The sequence below is a fragment of the Ranitomeya imitator genome, chromosome 6 (assembly GCF_032444005.1).
Source record: "Ranitomeya imitator isolate aRanImi1 chromosome 6, aRanImi1.pri, whole genome shotgun sequence".
NCBI classification, from domain to species: domain Eukaryota; kingdom Metazoa; phylum Chordata; class Amphibia; order Anura; family Dendrobatidae; genus Ranitomeya; species Ranitomeya imitator.
Window position 1 is genome coordinate 547,757,050 of NC_091287.1, and position 17,692 is coordinate 547,774,741.

A 17,692-nucleotide genomic window follows, 5' to 3' on the forward strand; every position below is an offset into this window, starting at 1 on the left:
ATGCCTGTCTGCGGTCACTCCTTCCACTAGGCCTCCACTGACCACACCACTGCTGCCCGTGTACCCCTGGAACCAATTTAAAATTGCCTACAGCCATGTGTTATTATTTTAGGCCTTCGATGCCTGTCTGCGGTCACTCCTTCCACTAGGCCTCCACTGACCACACCACTGCTGCCCGTGTACCCCTGGAACCAATTTAAAATTGCCTACAGCCATGTGTTATTATTTTAGGCCTTCGATGCCGGTCTGCGGTCACTCCTTCCACTAGGCCTCCACTGACCACACCACTGCTGCCCGTGTACCCCTGGAACCTATTTATAATTGCATAGAGCATCCTTTTTTTAATAGTAGGCGTACAAAGTCTGTCTGCGGTTCACTATTGAAATTGTCCTCCACTGCCCAGAGCACTGCAGCTTGTGTACCCCTGTAACTCTTTTCTGCTGCAGTGAGCCACATTTTTGGTTTGAGTTCTACTACCTGTGTCTGTCTGCGCCACTCAATTCAGCTGTGTTCCTTTGAAAAAAGCTGAGCGTCAATAGTCTTGTTTTCAGCCTCTAGGAATTTTAAAACTGCATTGGGTGTACAATTTTGGTAGGGCCTACTAACGGTGTCTGCCTCCCCAAGGTGTTCCCCAGGTTTCCTCTCCATTGCTTCAATCTTCATGCTCTCGTTTAGTAGTTGTTGGAAACTACGCTGCATTAGGCCTACAAATTGGGTATGGGGTGTAGAGAGATGGTGTGTTCCACTCCAAGGTGTTCTCCAGGTTGCCTTTCCTGAGCTTCAATCTTCATGCTCTCGTTTAGTAGTTGTTGTAAACTACGCTGCATTAGGCCTACAAATTGGGTATGGGGTGTAGAGAGATGGTGTGTTCCACTCCAAGGTGTTCTCCAGGTTGCCTTTCCTGAGCTTCAATCTTCATGCTCTCGTTTAGTAGTTGTTGGAAACTACGCTGCATTAGGCCTACAAATTGGGTATGGGGTGTAGAGAGATGGTGTGTTCCACTCCAAGGTGTTCCCCAGGTTTCCTCTCCATTGCTTCGATCTTCATGCTCTCGTTTAGTAGTTGTAGAAAACTACACTGCATTAGGCCTACAAATTGGGTATGGGGTGTAGAGAGATGGTGTGTTCCACTCCAAGGTGTTCCCCAGGTTTCGTCCAGATTGCTTCGGTCTTCCGACTTTCGTTTAGTAGTTGTAGAAAACTACACTGCATTAGGCCTACAAATTGGGTATGGGGTGTAGAGAGATGGTGTGTTCCACTCCAAGGCGTTCTCCAGGTTGCCTTTCCTGAGCTTCAATCTTCATGCTCTCGTTTAGTAGTTGTTGTAAACTACGCTGCATTAGGCCTACAAATTGGGTATGGGGTGTAGAGAGATGGTGTGTTCCACTCCAAGGTGTTCTCCAGGTTGCCTTTCCTGAGCTTCAATCTTCATGCTCTCGTTTAGTAGTTGTTGGAAACTACGCTGCATTAGGCCTACAAATTGGGTATGGGGTGTAGAGAGATGGTGTGTTCCACTCCAAGGTGTTCCCCAGGTTTCCTCTCCATTGCTTCGATCTTCATGCTCTCGTTTAGTAGTTGTAGAAAACTACACTGCATTAGGCCTACAAATTGGGTATGGGGTGTAGAGAGATGGTGTGTTCCACTCCAAGGTGTTCCCCAGGTTTCGTCCACATTGCTTCGGTCTTCCGACTCTCGTTTAGTAGTTGTAGAAAACTACACTGCATTAGGCCTACAAATTGGGTATGGGGTGTAGAGAGATGGTGTGTTCCACTCCAAGGTGTTCCCCAGGTTTCGTCCACATTGCTTCGGTCTTCCGACTCTCGTTTAGTAGTTGTAGAAAACTACACTGCATTAGGCCTACAAATTGGGTATGGGGTGTAGAGAGACGGTGTGTTACACTCCAAGGTGTTCCCCAGGTTTCGTCCACATTGCTTCGATCTTCCGACTCTCGTTTAGTAGTTGTTGAAAACTACACTGCATTAGGCCTACAAATTGGGTATGGGGTGTAGAGAGATGGTGTGTTCCACTCCAAGGTGTTCTCCAGGTTGCCTTTCCTGAGCTTCAATCTTCATGCTCCCGTTTAGTAGTTGTTGGAAACTACGCTGCATTAGGCCTACAAATTGTGTATGGGGTGTAGAGAGATGGTGTGTTCCACTCCAAGGTGTTCTCCAGGTTGCCTTTCCTGAGCTTCAATCTTCATGCTCTCGTTTAGTAGTTGTTGGAAACTACGCTGCATTAGGCCTACAAATTGGGTATGGGGTGTAGAGAGATGGTGTGTTCCACTCCAAGGTGTTCTCCAGGTTGCCTTTCCTGAGCTTCAATCTTCATGCTCTCGTTTAGTAGTTGTTGGAAACTACGCTGCATTAGGCCTACAAATTGGGTATGGGGTGTAGAGAGATGGTGTGTTCCACTCCAAGGTGTTCTCCAGGTTGCCTTTCCTGAGCTTCAATCTTCATGCTCTCGTTTAGTAGTTGTTGGAAACTACGCTGCATTAGGCCTACAAATTGGGTATGGGGTGTAGAGAGATGGTGTGTTCCACTCCAAGGTGTTCTCCAGGTTGCCTTTCCTGAGCTTCAATCTTCATGCTCTCGTTTAGTAGTTGTTGGAAACTACGCTGCATTAGGCCTACAAATTGGGTATGGGGTGTAGAGAGATGGTGTGTTCCACTCCAAGGTGTTCTCCAGGTTGCCTTTCCTGAGCTTCAATCTTCATGCTCTCGTTTAGTAGTTGTTGGAAACTACGCTGCATTAGGCCTACAAATTGGGTATGGGGTGTAGAGAGATGGTGTGTTCCACTCCAAGGTGTTCCCCAGGTTTCCTCTCCATTGCTTCGATCTTCATGCTCTCGTTTAGTAGTTGTTGAAAACTACACTGCATTAGACCTACAAATTGGGTATGGGGTGTAGAGAGATGGTGTGTTCCACTCCAAGGTGTTCTCCAGGTTGCCTTTCCTGAACTTCTATCTTCAGGCTCTCATTAAATTGTAGTTAAATGGAACAACTGCATTTGGCGTACTAGTTGGTTTGGGGCCTACTATCGGTGTCTGCCACTCCTTGCTGTTCTCCTGGTTTCCTGTCCTGAAATTCCATTTTCAGGCTCTTGTTAAGTAGTTGTTAATGTTAGACTGCATTTGGCCTATTAGTTGGGTTGGGGCCTACTATCGGTGTCTGCCACTCCTTGCTGTTCTCCTCAACTGAACAAAGCTGGGCCGCCTGTTTACTACGGTTGCCAATTTTGAACTGCATGTCGACTACTTACTGATTTGGGCCTACTCTCTGTGTCAGCCTCTCATTCCAGTTGTCCTCCACTGCAATGCCCCCTGGTTAGTCCTGTGTTACCAATTTTGAACTGCATTTAGCCCACTTTATTCTTTGGGCCTATATCTGTGTTTCCTCCTCATCCTGCCCATTGCCCAGCCAGTGATAGATGAGTCTGCTGGTACATTGACCCATAACGCAAAATTCCCCGTGCACGCTACACAGCAAGATTGTGACCCTGCTGAAAGTCGGGTTCCTCTTCCCGCATACCATACCACCTTACACGGGGACAAAGAGGAAGGTGCAGATGAAAGTGCAGGTTCCTTCATCAGGTGGGGGGAGGAATACTAGTTGGCGACGTCACTGGCACAGGGCCTCTCATAGTACGCAAAAGTGTTGCTGCCGGTGGGAGGCGCCCCCGCCGTGCAAACACACCGCTGTACTTTGAGGGGCCCTGTGCCAGTGCCAATGCCAACGAGTGGCCCCCCCTGCTTGCTCAGGATCACAGCACTTGCAAAGTTTAAATACTTACCTCTCCCTGCTCCACTGCCGTGACGTGGTCCAGATTTACTGGGCCCACTAATTACTTGAACCAGCCCTACCCCCCACAACTTTAGCCAAATGACCCCCAATTTCAAATGCCTTCCAATTATTATAAGGTAAATTACGATTGACAAGCTTCTTTAACAAGAATGGATGTTTTTGCCATTAAAAGGGGCAGTGTAGGTGTTTTCCTGGCCTCCACTCACTGCCGACTATGCTCCCCCATTGACTTGCATTGGATTTCGTGTTTCGGGCGATACCCGACTTTTCGCGATAATCGACCGATTCCACTCGACTCGACTTCTAAGATAGTCGGGTTTCGCGAAACACGGCTCGACTCTAAAAAGGTCAAGGTCGCTCAACCCTAGTCTTTACACTTAACCCAGCCTGGATTCAGCAGAGTTTTTACTTAAGGAGCTGTTTCTATCCAGACCTCCTGATGCACTGGGATATTTGGGAGCTCTGCCTATCAGCATGATTTTGCCTGACATGAACTGAGAACATGTGAGTTTTACCTTTCTTATTTAATCCTTTTATTTTATAATTACCTTTGTATATATTTCAATTGTCTCATATTGTAACATCTTTATATGCCTTTTTACAAACACTGCCATTTTTTTAAAGAGTAAAATATATAAATTACTAGTTTTCATTCTTCCTGCTCTAAAACGTACCCTAAGTCTTCTGAAGGGAATTACGCTACTGTTTTGGGTTAGCTTGGGACCCGCTTAATCGAAGCTGGTGGCAGCATACCGTGTGCTGTGCCCTTAGGAGTCGTTGTAGCGACGGCGGCGTTGATAATTATTGTTCCTGCCTGAGTGGGAGTAGTTATATCGCCTCGCTGCAGCGTGCCCAATAGCCAGTACATAGCAGGCAGCCTTTCTGGCGACTAATTAACCTAGGTGCAGTACCTAGTCTGACCTGAGGGTGAGGGGGTGCCAGAGAGCTGAAAGTTTTCAAGCGGAACTGTAAAGTGGGATATACATAAATCCCTGCAGTTCGTGGTATATTGAAGAGCAGTGGGATACCTAAAATAAGCCCCTGCTGTAAACTAAGAGGTCAATAGACTTGTGTGTGTTTTTTCATCACATTGTAGCAGTGGAGGGATAACTAAGATAAGCCCCCTGCACATGTGATAGCCGTCTGTTGGCCTAAAGTCACCCCGATCCGTGACGTAGGGGTGACGGTCACGGTGTGAATCGTGACAGTTTGTCTGGAAGGATTGCCAATAGTCTTCCTCATCCAGTTTATCAGTTTCGTACTTAAAACCCTCAGATTCATGAAAACCTTTCTATAAACTTATTTTTCACAAAATAGGAATGACGGATGGTCTGCAGGGCACGGGATAATGATAACGGGATTCAGCATTAGGGTTATTCTTCTAATCTGTCGGCTTCTACTGTAATGAAAATTCAATTAGAACCTAGATACAAACAGCGGTTCTTAAACCGTCGCCGTCCCCTTGTAACGTACAGATGGGGCACAATTATGGGCTAAGAATACTCGTTAGCAGGCCGGTAATACATCCCGTAATGGCATTCATTACTGCAGTGCCAAAAAGCAGCTGAGGGCTGAATGAAGTGGTATGCCCCATTACCAGCCGTCAGATCCGCCCGTCTGCTGCCGCAAAATATTCAATGTTCAGGAAACTTGTGCGAAAAGTAATGACTACGACAATTTCCGAGACGAGAGGCTGAAGCCACTTTCCACTTCAGTAGCTGTATTGAAATTCATTTGTCTTATCTGTTGAGCGCAGGACGCGCCATGAAGACGACTTGACACAATAACCGCGAGTCTTAATTAGTAAAGATATTTTTACTGCGGCTCAGGTGATACAAGACGTTAATGAACGTGTAAGATATAACTGTCTGGGAATTACATGGAAAAAATATAATCCTTGCGTGGCACTGCTAGATGATGATGGATACACACATGGGCACACAGCGGGGTGTGAATACTATAGTGCCGCCAGAGTGTGTACAGTATATAGGAGTATCTACTAAGAGTTCCAACAGTACCAGTAGCGAACATATGGTAGTAACAGCTGTAGTCTACAAACACACGTGGCCAAAATTATGGGGAACCCCTCGTTTAATGACAGAAAAACCCACAATGGTCACAGAAATAGCCTGAATCTGACAAAAGTAATAATAAATAAAATATCTATGAAAATGAATAAATGAAAGTCAGACTAATTGCTTTTCAACCATGCTTCCACAGAACTTTAAAAAAAAGATAAAACTCATGAAATTGGCCTGGACAGAAATGATGGTTCCTTAACTTAATATTTTGTTGCACAACCTTTGGAGGCAATCACTGCAATCAAACGATTCCTGTAACTGTCAATGAGGCTTCCGCGCCTCTCGACAGGTATTTTGGCCGCTCCTCAAGACCAAACTGCTCCAGTTGTCTTGTGTTTGGAGGTCGCCTTTTCCAGACGCCATGTTTCAGCTCTTTCCAAAGATGCTCAATAGGATTTAGGTCAGGGCTCATAGAAGGCCACTTCAGAATAGCCCAATGATTTTCACTTAGCCGTTCTTGGGTGTTTTTGGCTGTGTGTTTTGGGTCATTATCCTGTTTCAAGACCCATGACCTGTGACTGAGACCAAGCTTTCTGACACTGGGCAGCATATTTCTCTCTAGAATCCCTTGATAGCCTTGGAATTTCATTGTACTCTGCACAGATTCTAGACACCATGTGCCAGATGCAACAAAGCAGCCCCAGAACATAACAGAGCCTCCTCCATGTTTCACAGTAGGAACAGTGTTCTTTTCTTGATATGCTTCATTTTTTCCATCTGTGAAAATAGAGCTGATGTGCCTTGCCAAAAAGTTCCATTTTTGTCTCATCTGTCCATAGGACATTCTCCCAGAAGATTTGTGGCTTGTCAACACATAGTTTGGCAAATTCCTGTCTTTTTTTTATGATATTTTTTCAACAATGGTGTCCTCCTTGGTCGTCTCCCATGAAGTCCACTTTTGCTCATACAACGACGGGTGGCGCGATCTGACACTGATGTTCCTTGAGCTTGAAGTTGACCTTTTAATCTGTTTAGAAGTTTTTCTGGCTCTTTTGTTACCATTCGTATTATCCGTCTCTTTGATTTGTCATCAATGTTCCTCCTGCGGCCACATCCAGGGAGGTCGGCTACAGTCCCATGGCTCTTACATTTCTGAATAATATGTGCAGCTGTAGTCACAGGAACATCATGCTGCTTGGAGATGATCTTATGACTTTTACCTTTAACATGTTTGTCTATAATTTTCTTTCTAATCTCCTGAGACAACTCTTCCCTTCGCTTTCGCTGGTCCATGTTGAGTGTGATACTCACCATGTCACCACACAGCACAGTGAGTATCTGTAGCCCTATATATTGGCCACTCACTGATTCCAAGATTGTAGACCCCTGTGATGCTAGGTAGTGGACACACCCTTTTGTCTCATTATTTTCTGGGGTTCCATCATTTCTGTCCAGGCCTATTTCATGAGTTTTATTTTATTTTTTTAATTCTGTGGAAGCATGGTTGAAAAGCAATGTCTGACTTTCATTTGTTCATTTTCATGGATCTTTTATTGATTCTGTAGATAAATTCCTGCCTTCAGTTCATGTAGAGAGACAATGACCCACCTCCCACTTCATGAAGAGAGGTTTCCAGCAGCGCAATAAAGATTAAAGATCCATCCTCACTTCCTGTAGAGAGACACCGACGCGCTCTCACTTCCTGTACGAAGATAAAGACCCGCCCCTACTTCCTGTAGAAGCTTCAGGGACTTCCTTTTTTTTGTTTTAGGGATTATGGAGGTCTTGGTGGTTAGACCACCTTAGATCAGAAAGTTGTGGCATATCCTAACTTTTCATTAACCCAGTCCATTCAGTTCTTTATTTCCTTTTTCTTCCAATTTGCCAATTTTGTTCTTGCAAATAATTTATTTAGGATCTTTTTGACCCGCGACATTGTCCTATATGATAAGCAAGTAAAGTCCGCAGCTGTTCAGTCACTACATCTTTTTGTTCAATGCAAGCAACATATCCCAAAACAATTTGCCTTCTTGCCTTCCTTCTCTGCTTGCCCGGAAGGCGCTCAGAGCCTTAGGCGACGATCAGGCTTTCTACATGCTAATCGATCCAGATAGCAAGCTATTCAGCCTGGCTAGCTTCCTCGTGCTGTCCGGGCAAATGAAACCACAGAGAAGAAGATAAAAGTGGGGACGGCATTTGCCCTTTGAGTTTGTTCCAAGGAGTACAAGAAGAATGAGATGCCCTGAGGCGGTTTCACATAAGAAGGTTTCCCATATAAGATGGAAAAGAAAAAATAGACAAAAAAGCAAAAATTAAATAAATATATATATATATATATATATATATATATATATATATATATACAACTTGATCTGAACCAAAAGTAGTTGTATCAGTCCTTCTGGGGTAAAATGTAAGCCCTTGTGGACAATAGTCTCTATTTCCTTCTACAACTCCTTCAGCTGTACTTACCCGCTGTCCTTCAAGTCCGGGAAGCCCAGGACTGCCTTTGGGTCCCTCTTGCCCCTAAAAACAAAGAATTGTGTTCAATAGTTAGGGTTCTGCAAAACGTTTTTTTTGTATTTCTTACTTTATCCTTCTAGAAATAATTGTTTTAGTTACGATGGTAGAAATAGCAGTAGAAGTACAAGTTGTAGAATCAGGAAGGGCACGTTCACGCCGCAGATTGTTCCTACAGAAGGGTCCAACTCAGATTCATCGGTGGAATCTAAGACTAGCCTTTAGGCTTTTGTTGCACATTTAAAGTCTGAAATATTATAGTGCTAATCAATTTGAGGCTTCCCGCTAAGCTGAGCATGATGGTGAACTGTGATATCAGTGATCTACTGTATATAGAGGTGTTATCAGTCATTGTACAGGAGGAGGAGGTGAGCTGTGACATCACCTATTGTGAATGGTGGATCCTGTGTTATCTACTGTATATAGAGGTGTTATCAGTCATTGTACAGGAGGAGGAGGTGAGCTGTGACATCACCTATTGTGAATGGTGGATCCTGTGTTATCTACTGTATATAGAGGTGTTATCAGTCATTGTACAGGAGGAGGTGAGCTGTGACATCACCTATTGTGAATGGTGGATCCTGTGTTATCTACTGTATATAGAGGTGTTATCAGTCATTGTACAGGAGGAGGTGAGCTGTGACATCACCTATTGTGAATGGTGGATCCTGTTATCTACTGTATATAGAGGTGTTATCAGTCATTATACAGGAGGAGGAGGAGGTGAGCTGTGACATAACCTATTGTGAATGGTGGATCCTGTTATCTACTGTATATAGAGGTGTTATCAGTCATTGTACAGGAGGAGGTAATGAGCTGTGACATCACCTATTGTGAATGGTGGATCCAATGTTGTCTACTGTATATAGAGGTGTTATCAGTCATTGTACAGGAGGAGAAGGTGAGCTGTGACATCACCTATTGTAAATGGTGGATCCTGTGTTATCTACTGTATATAGAGGTGTTATCAGTCATAGTACAGGAAGAGGAGGTGTGCTGTGACCTCACCTATTGTGAATGGTGGATCCTGTGTTATCTACTGTATATAGAGGTGTTATCAGTCATTGTACAGGAGGAGGAGGAGGTGAGCTGTGATATCACCTATTGTAAATAGTGGATCATGTGTTATGTGCTGTACATAGAGATGATATCAGTCATTGTACAGGAAGAGGAGGTGAGCTGTGACATAACCTATTGTGAATGGTGGATCCTGTGTGATCTACTGTATAGAGAGGTGTTAGCAGTCATTGTACAAGAGGAGGAGGTGAGCTGTAACATCACTTATTGTGAATGGTGGATCCTGTGTTATCTACTGTATATAGAGGTGTTATCAGTCATTGAACAGGAAGAGGAGGTGAGCTGTGACATCACCTATTGTAAGTGGGGAATCCTGTGTTATCTACTGTATATAGAAGTGTTATCAACCATTATACAGGAGGAGGAGGTGAGCTGTGACATCACCTATTGTGGATGGTGGATCCTGTGTTATCTGCTGTATATAGAGATGCTATCAATCATTGTACAGGAAGAGGAGGTGAGCTGTGACATCACCTATTGTAAATGGTGGATCCTGTGCTATCTACTGTATATAGAGGTGTTATCAGCCATTGTACAGGTGGAGGAGGTGAGCTGTGACCTCACCTATTGTAAATGGTGGATCCTGTGTTATCTACTGTATATAGAGTTGTTATCAGTCATTATACAGGAGGAGGAGAAGGTGAGCTGTGACATTACTTATTGTGAATGGTGGATCCTGTGTTATCTACTGTATATAGAGGTGTTATCAGTCATTGTACAGGAGGAGGAGGTGAGCTGTGACAACACCTATTGTGAATGGTGGATCCTGTGTTATCTACTGTATATAGAGGTGTTATCGGTCATTGTACAGGAGGGGGAGGTGAGCTGTGACATCACCTATTGTGAATGGTGGATCCTGTGTTATCTACTGTATATAGAGGTGTTATCAGTCATTGTACAGGAGGAGGAGGAGGTGAGCTGTGACATCACCTATTGTGAATGGTGGATCCTGTGTTATCTACTGTATATAGAGGTGTTATCGGTCATTGTACAGGAGGAGGAGGTGAGCTGTGACATCACCTATTGTGAATGGTGGATCCAGTGTTATCTACTGTATATAGAGGTGTTATCGGTCATTGTACAGGAGGAGGAGGTGAGCTGTCACATCACCTATTGTGGATACTGTGTTATCTACAGTACATAATGATGTTACATTCGGCTTAGGGGCCAGTATGAAAAACTGATTTTTGTATTTAATTTTGTGGAAATTTGAAAATAAAATATTTGATCAAATGTATTTTATAAGAATACTTTTAACTCCTTAACGGCATGTGACGTACATTTTCATTACTGGTCGATGAGGACTGTAAGCAGCTTACTTCATATGTGGAAATGCCAGCTGGTTTCTGTCTGTAACAGCAGAGGCATTTAAATTTAGTAAATCCTGGAGCATCTGGTTCCCATCGGCTCTTCTGTTATGTGATCACAGCGATCACTGACAGTCAATTGGTTCCTCTGGCATTCTGTGACCTACTGGAGGCCCATGTGGCTTCCATCTTTTTCCTAGCTGTAAGTAGTTGCAGAAGTAGTCTTGCCATTTATATTTGAAGTGGTAGAAGTAATAGTATCAGTCTTAAAGGGTACAAGTCACCAGGTCATTAATCTCCAGTTTTTGCTCTTATTTCATTCTTGCTGATCCTCTGAGTATTTCAGTGTTTTGTTTTCGTTTTTTTCGTTTTTATTTTAAATTCGCCTTATGGTTCCAGAGTTATTGGGTTTTTTAAATTTGAGTCTAATTTTTATAATCTTTAAAAAGGGGAGTGGCTCTGAGAGTAAATATGCAGAGCAGCTTAAAGACACACCCAAGAGGATCCTTTGAGCCACACCCCCTTAGTAAAGGTCATTAAAAAGTACCACTAAATAAAAAGGCTTCTATACTTGGAACAGTATGATGGATTTAAACAAAAAAAAAAGGAAAACTTGGAGGAGCAGTGGGAATAAATTAGGAGTAAAAACTGGATACTTTTGACCTGCTGACAGATTCCCTTTAAAAGTCACTGTAGTGGTCTATTTAATAATAGCTGTAGGGGTCTTAGTATTTGTAGTGCTCCTAGTCGTGGCAGTTATATTAGTAGCTGTAATATAGTAGTAGCACATTATTTGTTTCAGCAACAGTGTTGAATAAAATAAAATAGGAGTTGTAGTAGCATAGTTCTCAAAATTAGTGTTGCCAATTAAGTTACATTTAAGCCCTGCCCATAATTCCGCCCGATCCCACCCAAAACAGCCATTTGAAGATGTGGTTTGTGTAAACTCCTCCCCATTTTGGATTTAGGGCCATCCCTGTATTTGCAGATTTTAGACTGCAAATATGGAAAGTTCCTCTAAATCATGGGCTGTGGGTAAGTATGTACAATAGTGGTAAAAGTCATCAAAGCTTTAGTCTATGGCCACACACATACAGCGCTCCCTATTGAGCGCCATGTAGGGGTTTATGTCCCTGAAAAACAGTATTCCACCGGGAACCCCCTATTTCGTTGAGGCCAATGGAGTCACTTTCGACACTGGATGGTGTTTTGGCAACAGTAGTCTTTTTTTAGGCATGTACAAAACATGGGGCCTCCGGTCGTAGTCATGTTTTTCCAAAATTTCGACAGACCACAACATAGGGCTCATCGGAGAGCAGTCCACTTGTGTAAACCTAGCCTTACTGGTACTTCTAGTGGTCGAGGCAGCTGTAGCATCAATAAAAGTACGAGTAGCTGTAGTAGTAATATTATTTTATGGCTTACTTACTGGTGGTCCAGGCTGTCCCACAAGACCTTGGGGACCACGAGGTCCAGGTAATCCCTGCAAGAAGAAACAACTCGGTTGTGATAAACGTTACACTGACCAGATAGTTAAAGACCAAAAGATGAAAATGGCATCATAATAAACTGAAAACCCGCAGACTAAAAATGAGTGTCGATACAAACAGAATAAACCCGGTCTAACAGTGCCACAAAGTTATGGAGAGGTTCCAGAATCTCACATCAGGGGAAGGGTCACCCCACACAGGAGCAAAAAGTGGGTCGTCAGCACCTGGCGCAAGTCAAGTATTTTGCGCCCCAAATCCATGAACCAATAATACTCCCCAAGTCCCTTCCACCAGTCTAGTATCAATCCCATTATTCCTCAATTGTATTTTAAAGTGATCATGTCCGTAGGATCAAACCTCCTACGCATTTTTTTGGCACGTAGACTGTAGACTGCTGAATAAAAAGACACCTTGATATCAGAAATCAAATGTTTTAATCCAGAGAAATCCACGTTTTTTGTATATGAGCTGTTAAGATCTATGGGCTGGACCTAGCTCTCCCTGAGACTCCGCCTCCAGAGCTTATTTTAAATGAAAGGGGAAGTTACCAGTGTGAGACATGTAATGACTGACAGTCCGCTCTCCTGATCTAACTGTCTCACACTGGTAACGCCTCCTTTTCAGTTAGTTTTGGAGGTGGAGTCTCAAGGAGATCTACATCCGGCCCACAGATCTTAACAGCTCATTTACATATTAAGAAAAACATGAATTTCTCTGGAATAAGACATTGGATCACAGATATCAAGGTATCATTTTATCCATCTTTTTAATACCTACATGCCCATATAGATGGCATCAGAGGGCGGATCCTACGGACAGATTCCCATTAAGAAAATTCTGATATAATGACATCCGTAAGGCTTAGTTCGCATTTCGGTTGATTCCAATTGTCTGTTCCTTTTAGAGAAACAAACAGAATCATGTGCTAAAGTATCCATGTGTATAACGAATGCATTTGGAAGCAGAGAGGTCCAGTGATTATTTTGGGGTCTGTTTTACTCCAGTTTTGAGAAAAGAGATAACGTTCTGCATGCAGAACAGACCTCAAAATAATCAATGGAGCTCCTCAGCTTCTGTTTGCAACATTAATGCAACAGATCCTATTGGCACATAAATTCTATTTGTCTCTTCCACTAGTCGGGATATTGGCCCCTTCTTCGGCCCGCCGCCTCCCGCCCACCTTTGTAGTCACTTACTGACCAGCAGCCTCCTGCATAGATTGATGCACAAAGTACAGAAATCATTGACTGTTCTGTATATAAATACTAGGGCTACCTGAATTTATTCCCCACCAGCTGAGTGTAGCATTCCTACCCCAGTGTTCCCCTGAGCTCATTCCTCTGACAGTACCTACGCCAACCACAATTGCTCTTGAGAATAGCTCCATCTGCCCCATTCAATATTGTCTAGTCATAAGTGTTAGTTTCTATTCGCTGAGAGCTGCACAGACTTTCATACGGGATCTCCTTTTCTACCTATGCAGAGCGCATCAGTAGAGATGACATTGCCTTGCTACTGCACTCTGCATAGGCAGCAGCCAAGATCATAAAAAGCTCAGTGTAATCATTATGCTGAGCGCTTTGTCATCTTGGTTGCTGCCTATAAACAGTGCAGCAGCTGATTATAATCTCTATGGCAGTGCTCTGCATAGGTACTGGAGTTGGCAGCTAGTGCTTTCTGGGTGCCGGATAGTCTATGCTCCCGGGAGAAGCTGGACGCTCAGTGGAGATCCCCTGAGGGCTGATCCTGCAATTCTGGATCATATTCACTTGGGGAAGACCAAAAGTTGGTGCTCCCTAAGGATTTGGCATCAGAGGTGGCATCAGAGGTACCGTAATGGAGGCTGCTGCACCCCCCATTCTACTACACGACTGAACCCACAATAGACTGATAGCAGAATGTCCTACTGTTGAGTCCTTCATCAGGCAGCAAACTTCGCAGCAAGTGTACAATTTCCCTGCAGTGCCTCCACAGGAGAAACGAAGCATTGCACAGTCCTTGTAATATATGGGCAGGGAAAGTCCTCCAGAAATAAGAGACTCTCTAAAGGGAACTGTAAAATGGCACAGTGATAGAGTTTTCCGTCACAGTGTGTCTCCAGGGGTGCAAAGGTGCAGAAAAACACAAAAATAGGGCACAACTCAAAACCAGTTGTCCGTTTTATTCAAGGCGAAAGACCCTCCAAATACAAAGTGATGGCGTCCTCCACCAATATACCACCACTTTATAAGATGGGAATAAACCTTTTAAAGATCTCAGCTCTAAGGCTGATATTTTAGTTTTTTTGCAAATAAATAAAAAATATATATATTTTTTACAAATAAATTAGAAATAAAACATAAAAATAAAGAAATAATCTACAATTAATTTTGTGTCAAGTGATATAAGTGAGTAACAAAAAAGTAATGAAATAGAATAATGAAACTCCCAACAGCTTTCTCACCTGTTCTCCTTTGAGTCCTTCCATCTGGACCTACAAAGAACAACGTGGCCATTTTTAGACCAGACTTTTTTTTTTTTTTTTACCTTTATTTATTGCAATTTTTTATTTCTAAACTTAAAAAAAAATATATATTATATATTCTATACAAGGCAGAAAATATACATTTCTAAAGTCCTTACAACACTTCCAGGCAATCCAGGGGACCCGACTTCACCCTTTTCACCCTACAAAGAAAAAAAAAGAAAGAGAAATGTTACTGTTATGACAGAGTAGATCGATTGTGTATATCCTTACATTAAGGGTAACGGTATTCATTGTAAAATGAAATAAATAATACACAACTGAGAAAAAAAAAGGAAAAATTAATAATTTATGAATTTACTTATGTAAACTCTTAGGAGAGATTTCCCAGGGAGATACCAGTCACCATACTAGACTAATAAATATCGATCCGCCATTCAGCAGTTTAGAGATCCTGGCAGTCTAACCCAATGGAAGATGCAATGGAAACAATTACGGTTGGGTGGGGTATGGTGGTCTACCAGTGCAAGTGCCCCGAGGCTCCGTGCTAAGAAAGGGTTTCTGCATTCAGTGTCTTTTATACGCCGGCAAATCTGCTAAGTCGTTGAAGCAGAAAATATTTCAGGAAAACATTGGCGTCCTTTTTTAGTCCTTTTTTGGCTTCTTTTTTAGTTTTTTGCTCACTGTTGTGGCCTCTTTGCCTCTATTTTTAAACTGTTTTTATAGACTAATGAGCAGCTTCCAAATTAAGGCCAAAAAAGAATGGTCAGGCCTCTCTTACCGTCACTTTACGACTCAGTGAGCCAATCACATCGCTTGAACAGTAACGTAAAACATATACGAGATATGTGAATGCAATGACCACTAAGGACCACCGGACATGTGCCATTGACCCTAGTTCTTCTCAATCTTTGAAGAAGACACGGAGGGATTGATGGAGGCATATAGAAAGACTCCTAGATGTTAAAAACTGGAAAATTAGGATTTTGTTTGAGATTTCTTTGATGTTATTAGAGTAAGATATTGTCCTGGTTCTGACAAGTATTCAGTCCCGAAGGGATGAGTCCGGAGGTGGTTTCATCTCTCTCTCCGTGCCCTCCAATGCATTGTTGTGCCACAATAAGGGGCAGATTGGACACTTTTCTCCATTGGGGATTAATGTCTGGCTACTTGGGGATGTGTGTCAAATGACTGCCCCTGTCCTGCATCCAAAACATGCAAACCTGGCTAACTTGACTATAACACTGATAAATGTCATAGCCCACCTACTGTATACTTTACCCCTAAAGAGAATTCCTGACACATTCCCATCACCTCATTACAACAACTCTATCCTTATTTGCTATAATACATAGTGACTTCAGCACTTTTTCATATATCCCAAAACTTCAGCATTACATAGGCTGCCTACTTAATTCTGAAGAGATGACTATATGGTAGTATCTCAATTAGCTATAAAAGGCATCTTGAGAAGAATACATGGGATAATGCAAATATGTGTTGGTCATTCAGTGCTTTCTATCTAACAATTCATATGATGAACTGTGATTTCAATCCTGCTGTAAGTCATATATGTACAGTATATATCATTATCCATATAGTAAATGTTTATGTGTAGATGAAAGTGGCACTGCCATGGGGTTCACACTCACCCTGTCTCCTTTCAGCCCCTTTAGCCCTGGTAATCCAATGCTGCCTTTTATACCCTGAAATATACAAGAAGATCATAAGTTAGTGATCAACATTGGTTCATAGCTTTCATAAATTCAAGAAAAGCAGATTATGTATTTATCTGAAATTAAAAAATGCATAATCATTTTCTGAACACATTAATTTGATAAGAATGGATAACATCACCACTAACCTCCTTTCCTTCTGGGCCTGGCTTTCCAGGAAACCCGTCAATACCTCTGTCGCCCTGAAAAATAAAAATATAAATTATGTAAAGGTTAAATTGAAAATAAGAAAACAAAAATAGGTGGTAATTATTAGATCGATGTGGATCCAATCCAAGCATTGAGACACCTATAAATCACCAGAAAAGGGCTGTTATATCACCCGTTCTCCCCAGAAGGAAATGAAGAACAGCTTGTTGTGTTGTGCTTTGCCTTCTTCATCAGATTTTGAAAGGAATGGAAGGGTGCGCAATCATCCGGCTGCTGAAGTTGGCTCTTGTTCTTGGGGTCAGCTCAGAACAAGGGTATAATGAAACACAAATGTCTCCATTTCTTGTAACTGGTGAGGATCCCAATCAAAAATATTAATAAAATGAATTTCCTCTTCAAATTTGCCCAATGTAAAATTTGTAACAACGCCCACCCACCTCTACCAGTGCGATTTATACAAGTGGGGACTTTTTAATTTAAGAGTGGGTTCTTTTCAACCCCATCAGGCACAACTAACCCAGACACAAATGCTCTGTTTGTACCCATGAATACAATTGTGACATTTTAAGGGAACTTGAAATATGAACCCTTCATTTTAAGAGCACCTTCTTATTTGAAGTAGAGAGTGAGCACTAAGTGTCCCCAACATGGGACCTTCCTCCCTAAGGAAGCTGAAAGTGATCATTGAGACATTTCCTTGCAACCAAGCCTCATTGATCCCTCGTTATAAGAAATTAGGGAGCACTGTTCACCTCTTCATTTCCCCTAATGGGACTTATTCTTTAAGTTTTGTAAAGAAACTAGTCCCATTCCCTAATCTGATGGAAGCCTCCCCAATCATAAATAGTAACCATAGCATGATACCAGATCACCAGGGCTGAGCATTTCCAGTTACGTGAAATTTAATTAGGTCTCATGAAATTGGATTTGCCCGTTGTTTGTAATCAGAATTTATAATGAATGACTTCTGGGCAGCCTGTAAATATTTTCAATCAGCTTCATTATTAATTAAGCCTCCCGGATGCTGAAATAGCATTGTGCTATTCCAAGTGGACATCTTTCCAATAGAAGAGCCAAAAACAGACATCAGACATGGCTGCATCCCGTAAATCGGAAACTATTCTTATGA

The 17,692-nt window shown here is 42.5% G+C and overlaps 1 protein-coding gene across 1 annotated transcript in view; it reads right to left on the bottom strand.

Annotated features, from left to right (window-relative positions):
- COL22A1 (collagen type XXII alpha 1 chain) overlaps window positions 1–17,692 on the bottom strand; it is a 573,554-nt gene that overhangs the window by 266,320 nt on the left and 289,542 nt on the right. Inside the window, exons 18-23 of the mRNA XM_069732369.1 lie at window positions 16,542–16,595; window positions 16,330–16,383; window positions 14,836–14,880; window positions 14,657–14,686; window positions 12,153–12,206; window positions 8,292–8,345 (exon numbers count right to left, since the gene is read on the bottom strand). Coding sequence (XP_069588470.1) covers window positions 8,292–8,345; window positions 12,153–12,206; window positions 14,657–14,686; window positions 14,836–14,880; window positions 16,330–16,383; window positions 16,542–16,595 — 291 coding nt within the window. The remainder of the gene's footprint in view (window positions 1–8,291; window positions 8,346–12,152; window positions 12,207–14,656; window positions 14,687–14,835; window positions 14,881–16,329; window positions 16,384–16,541; window positions 16,596–17,692) is intronic.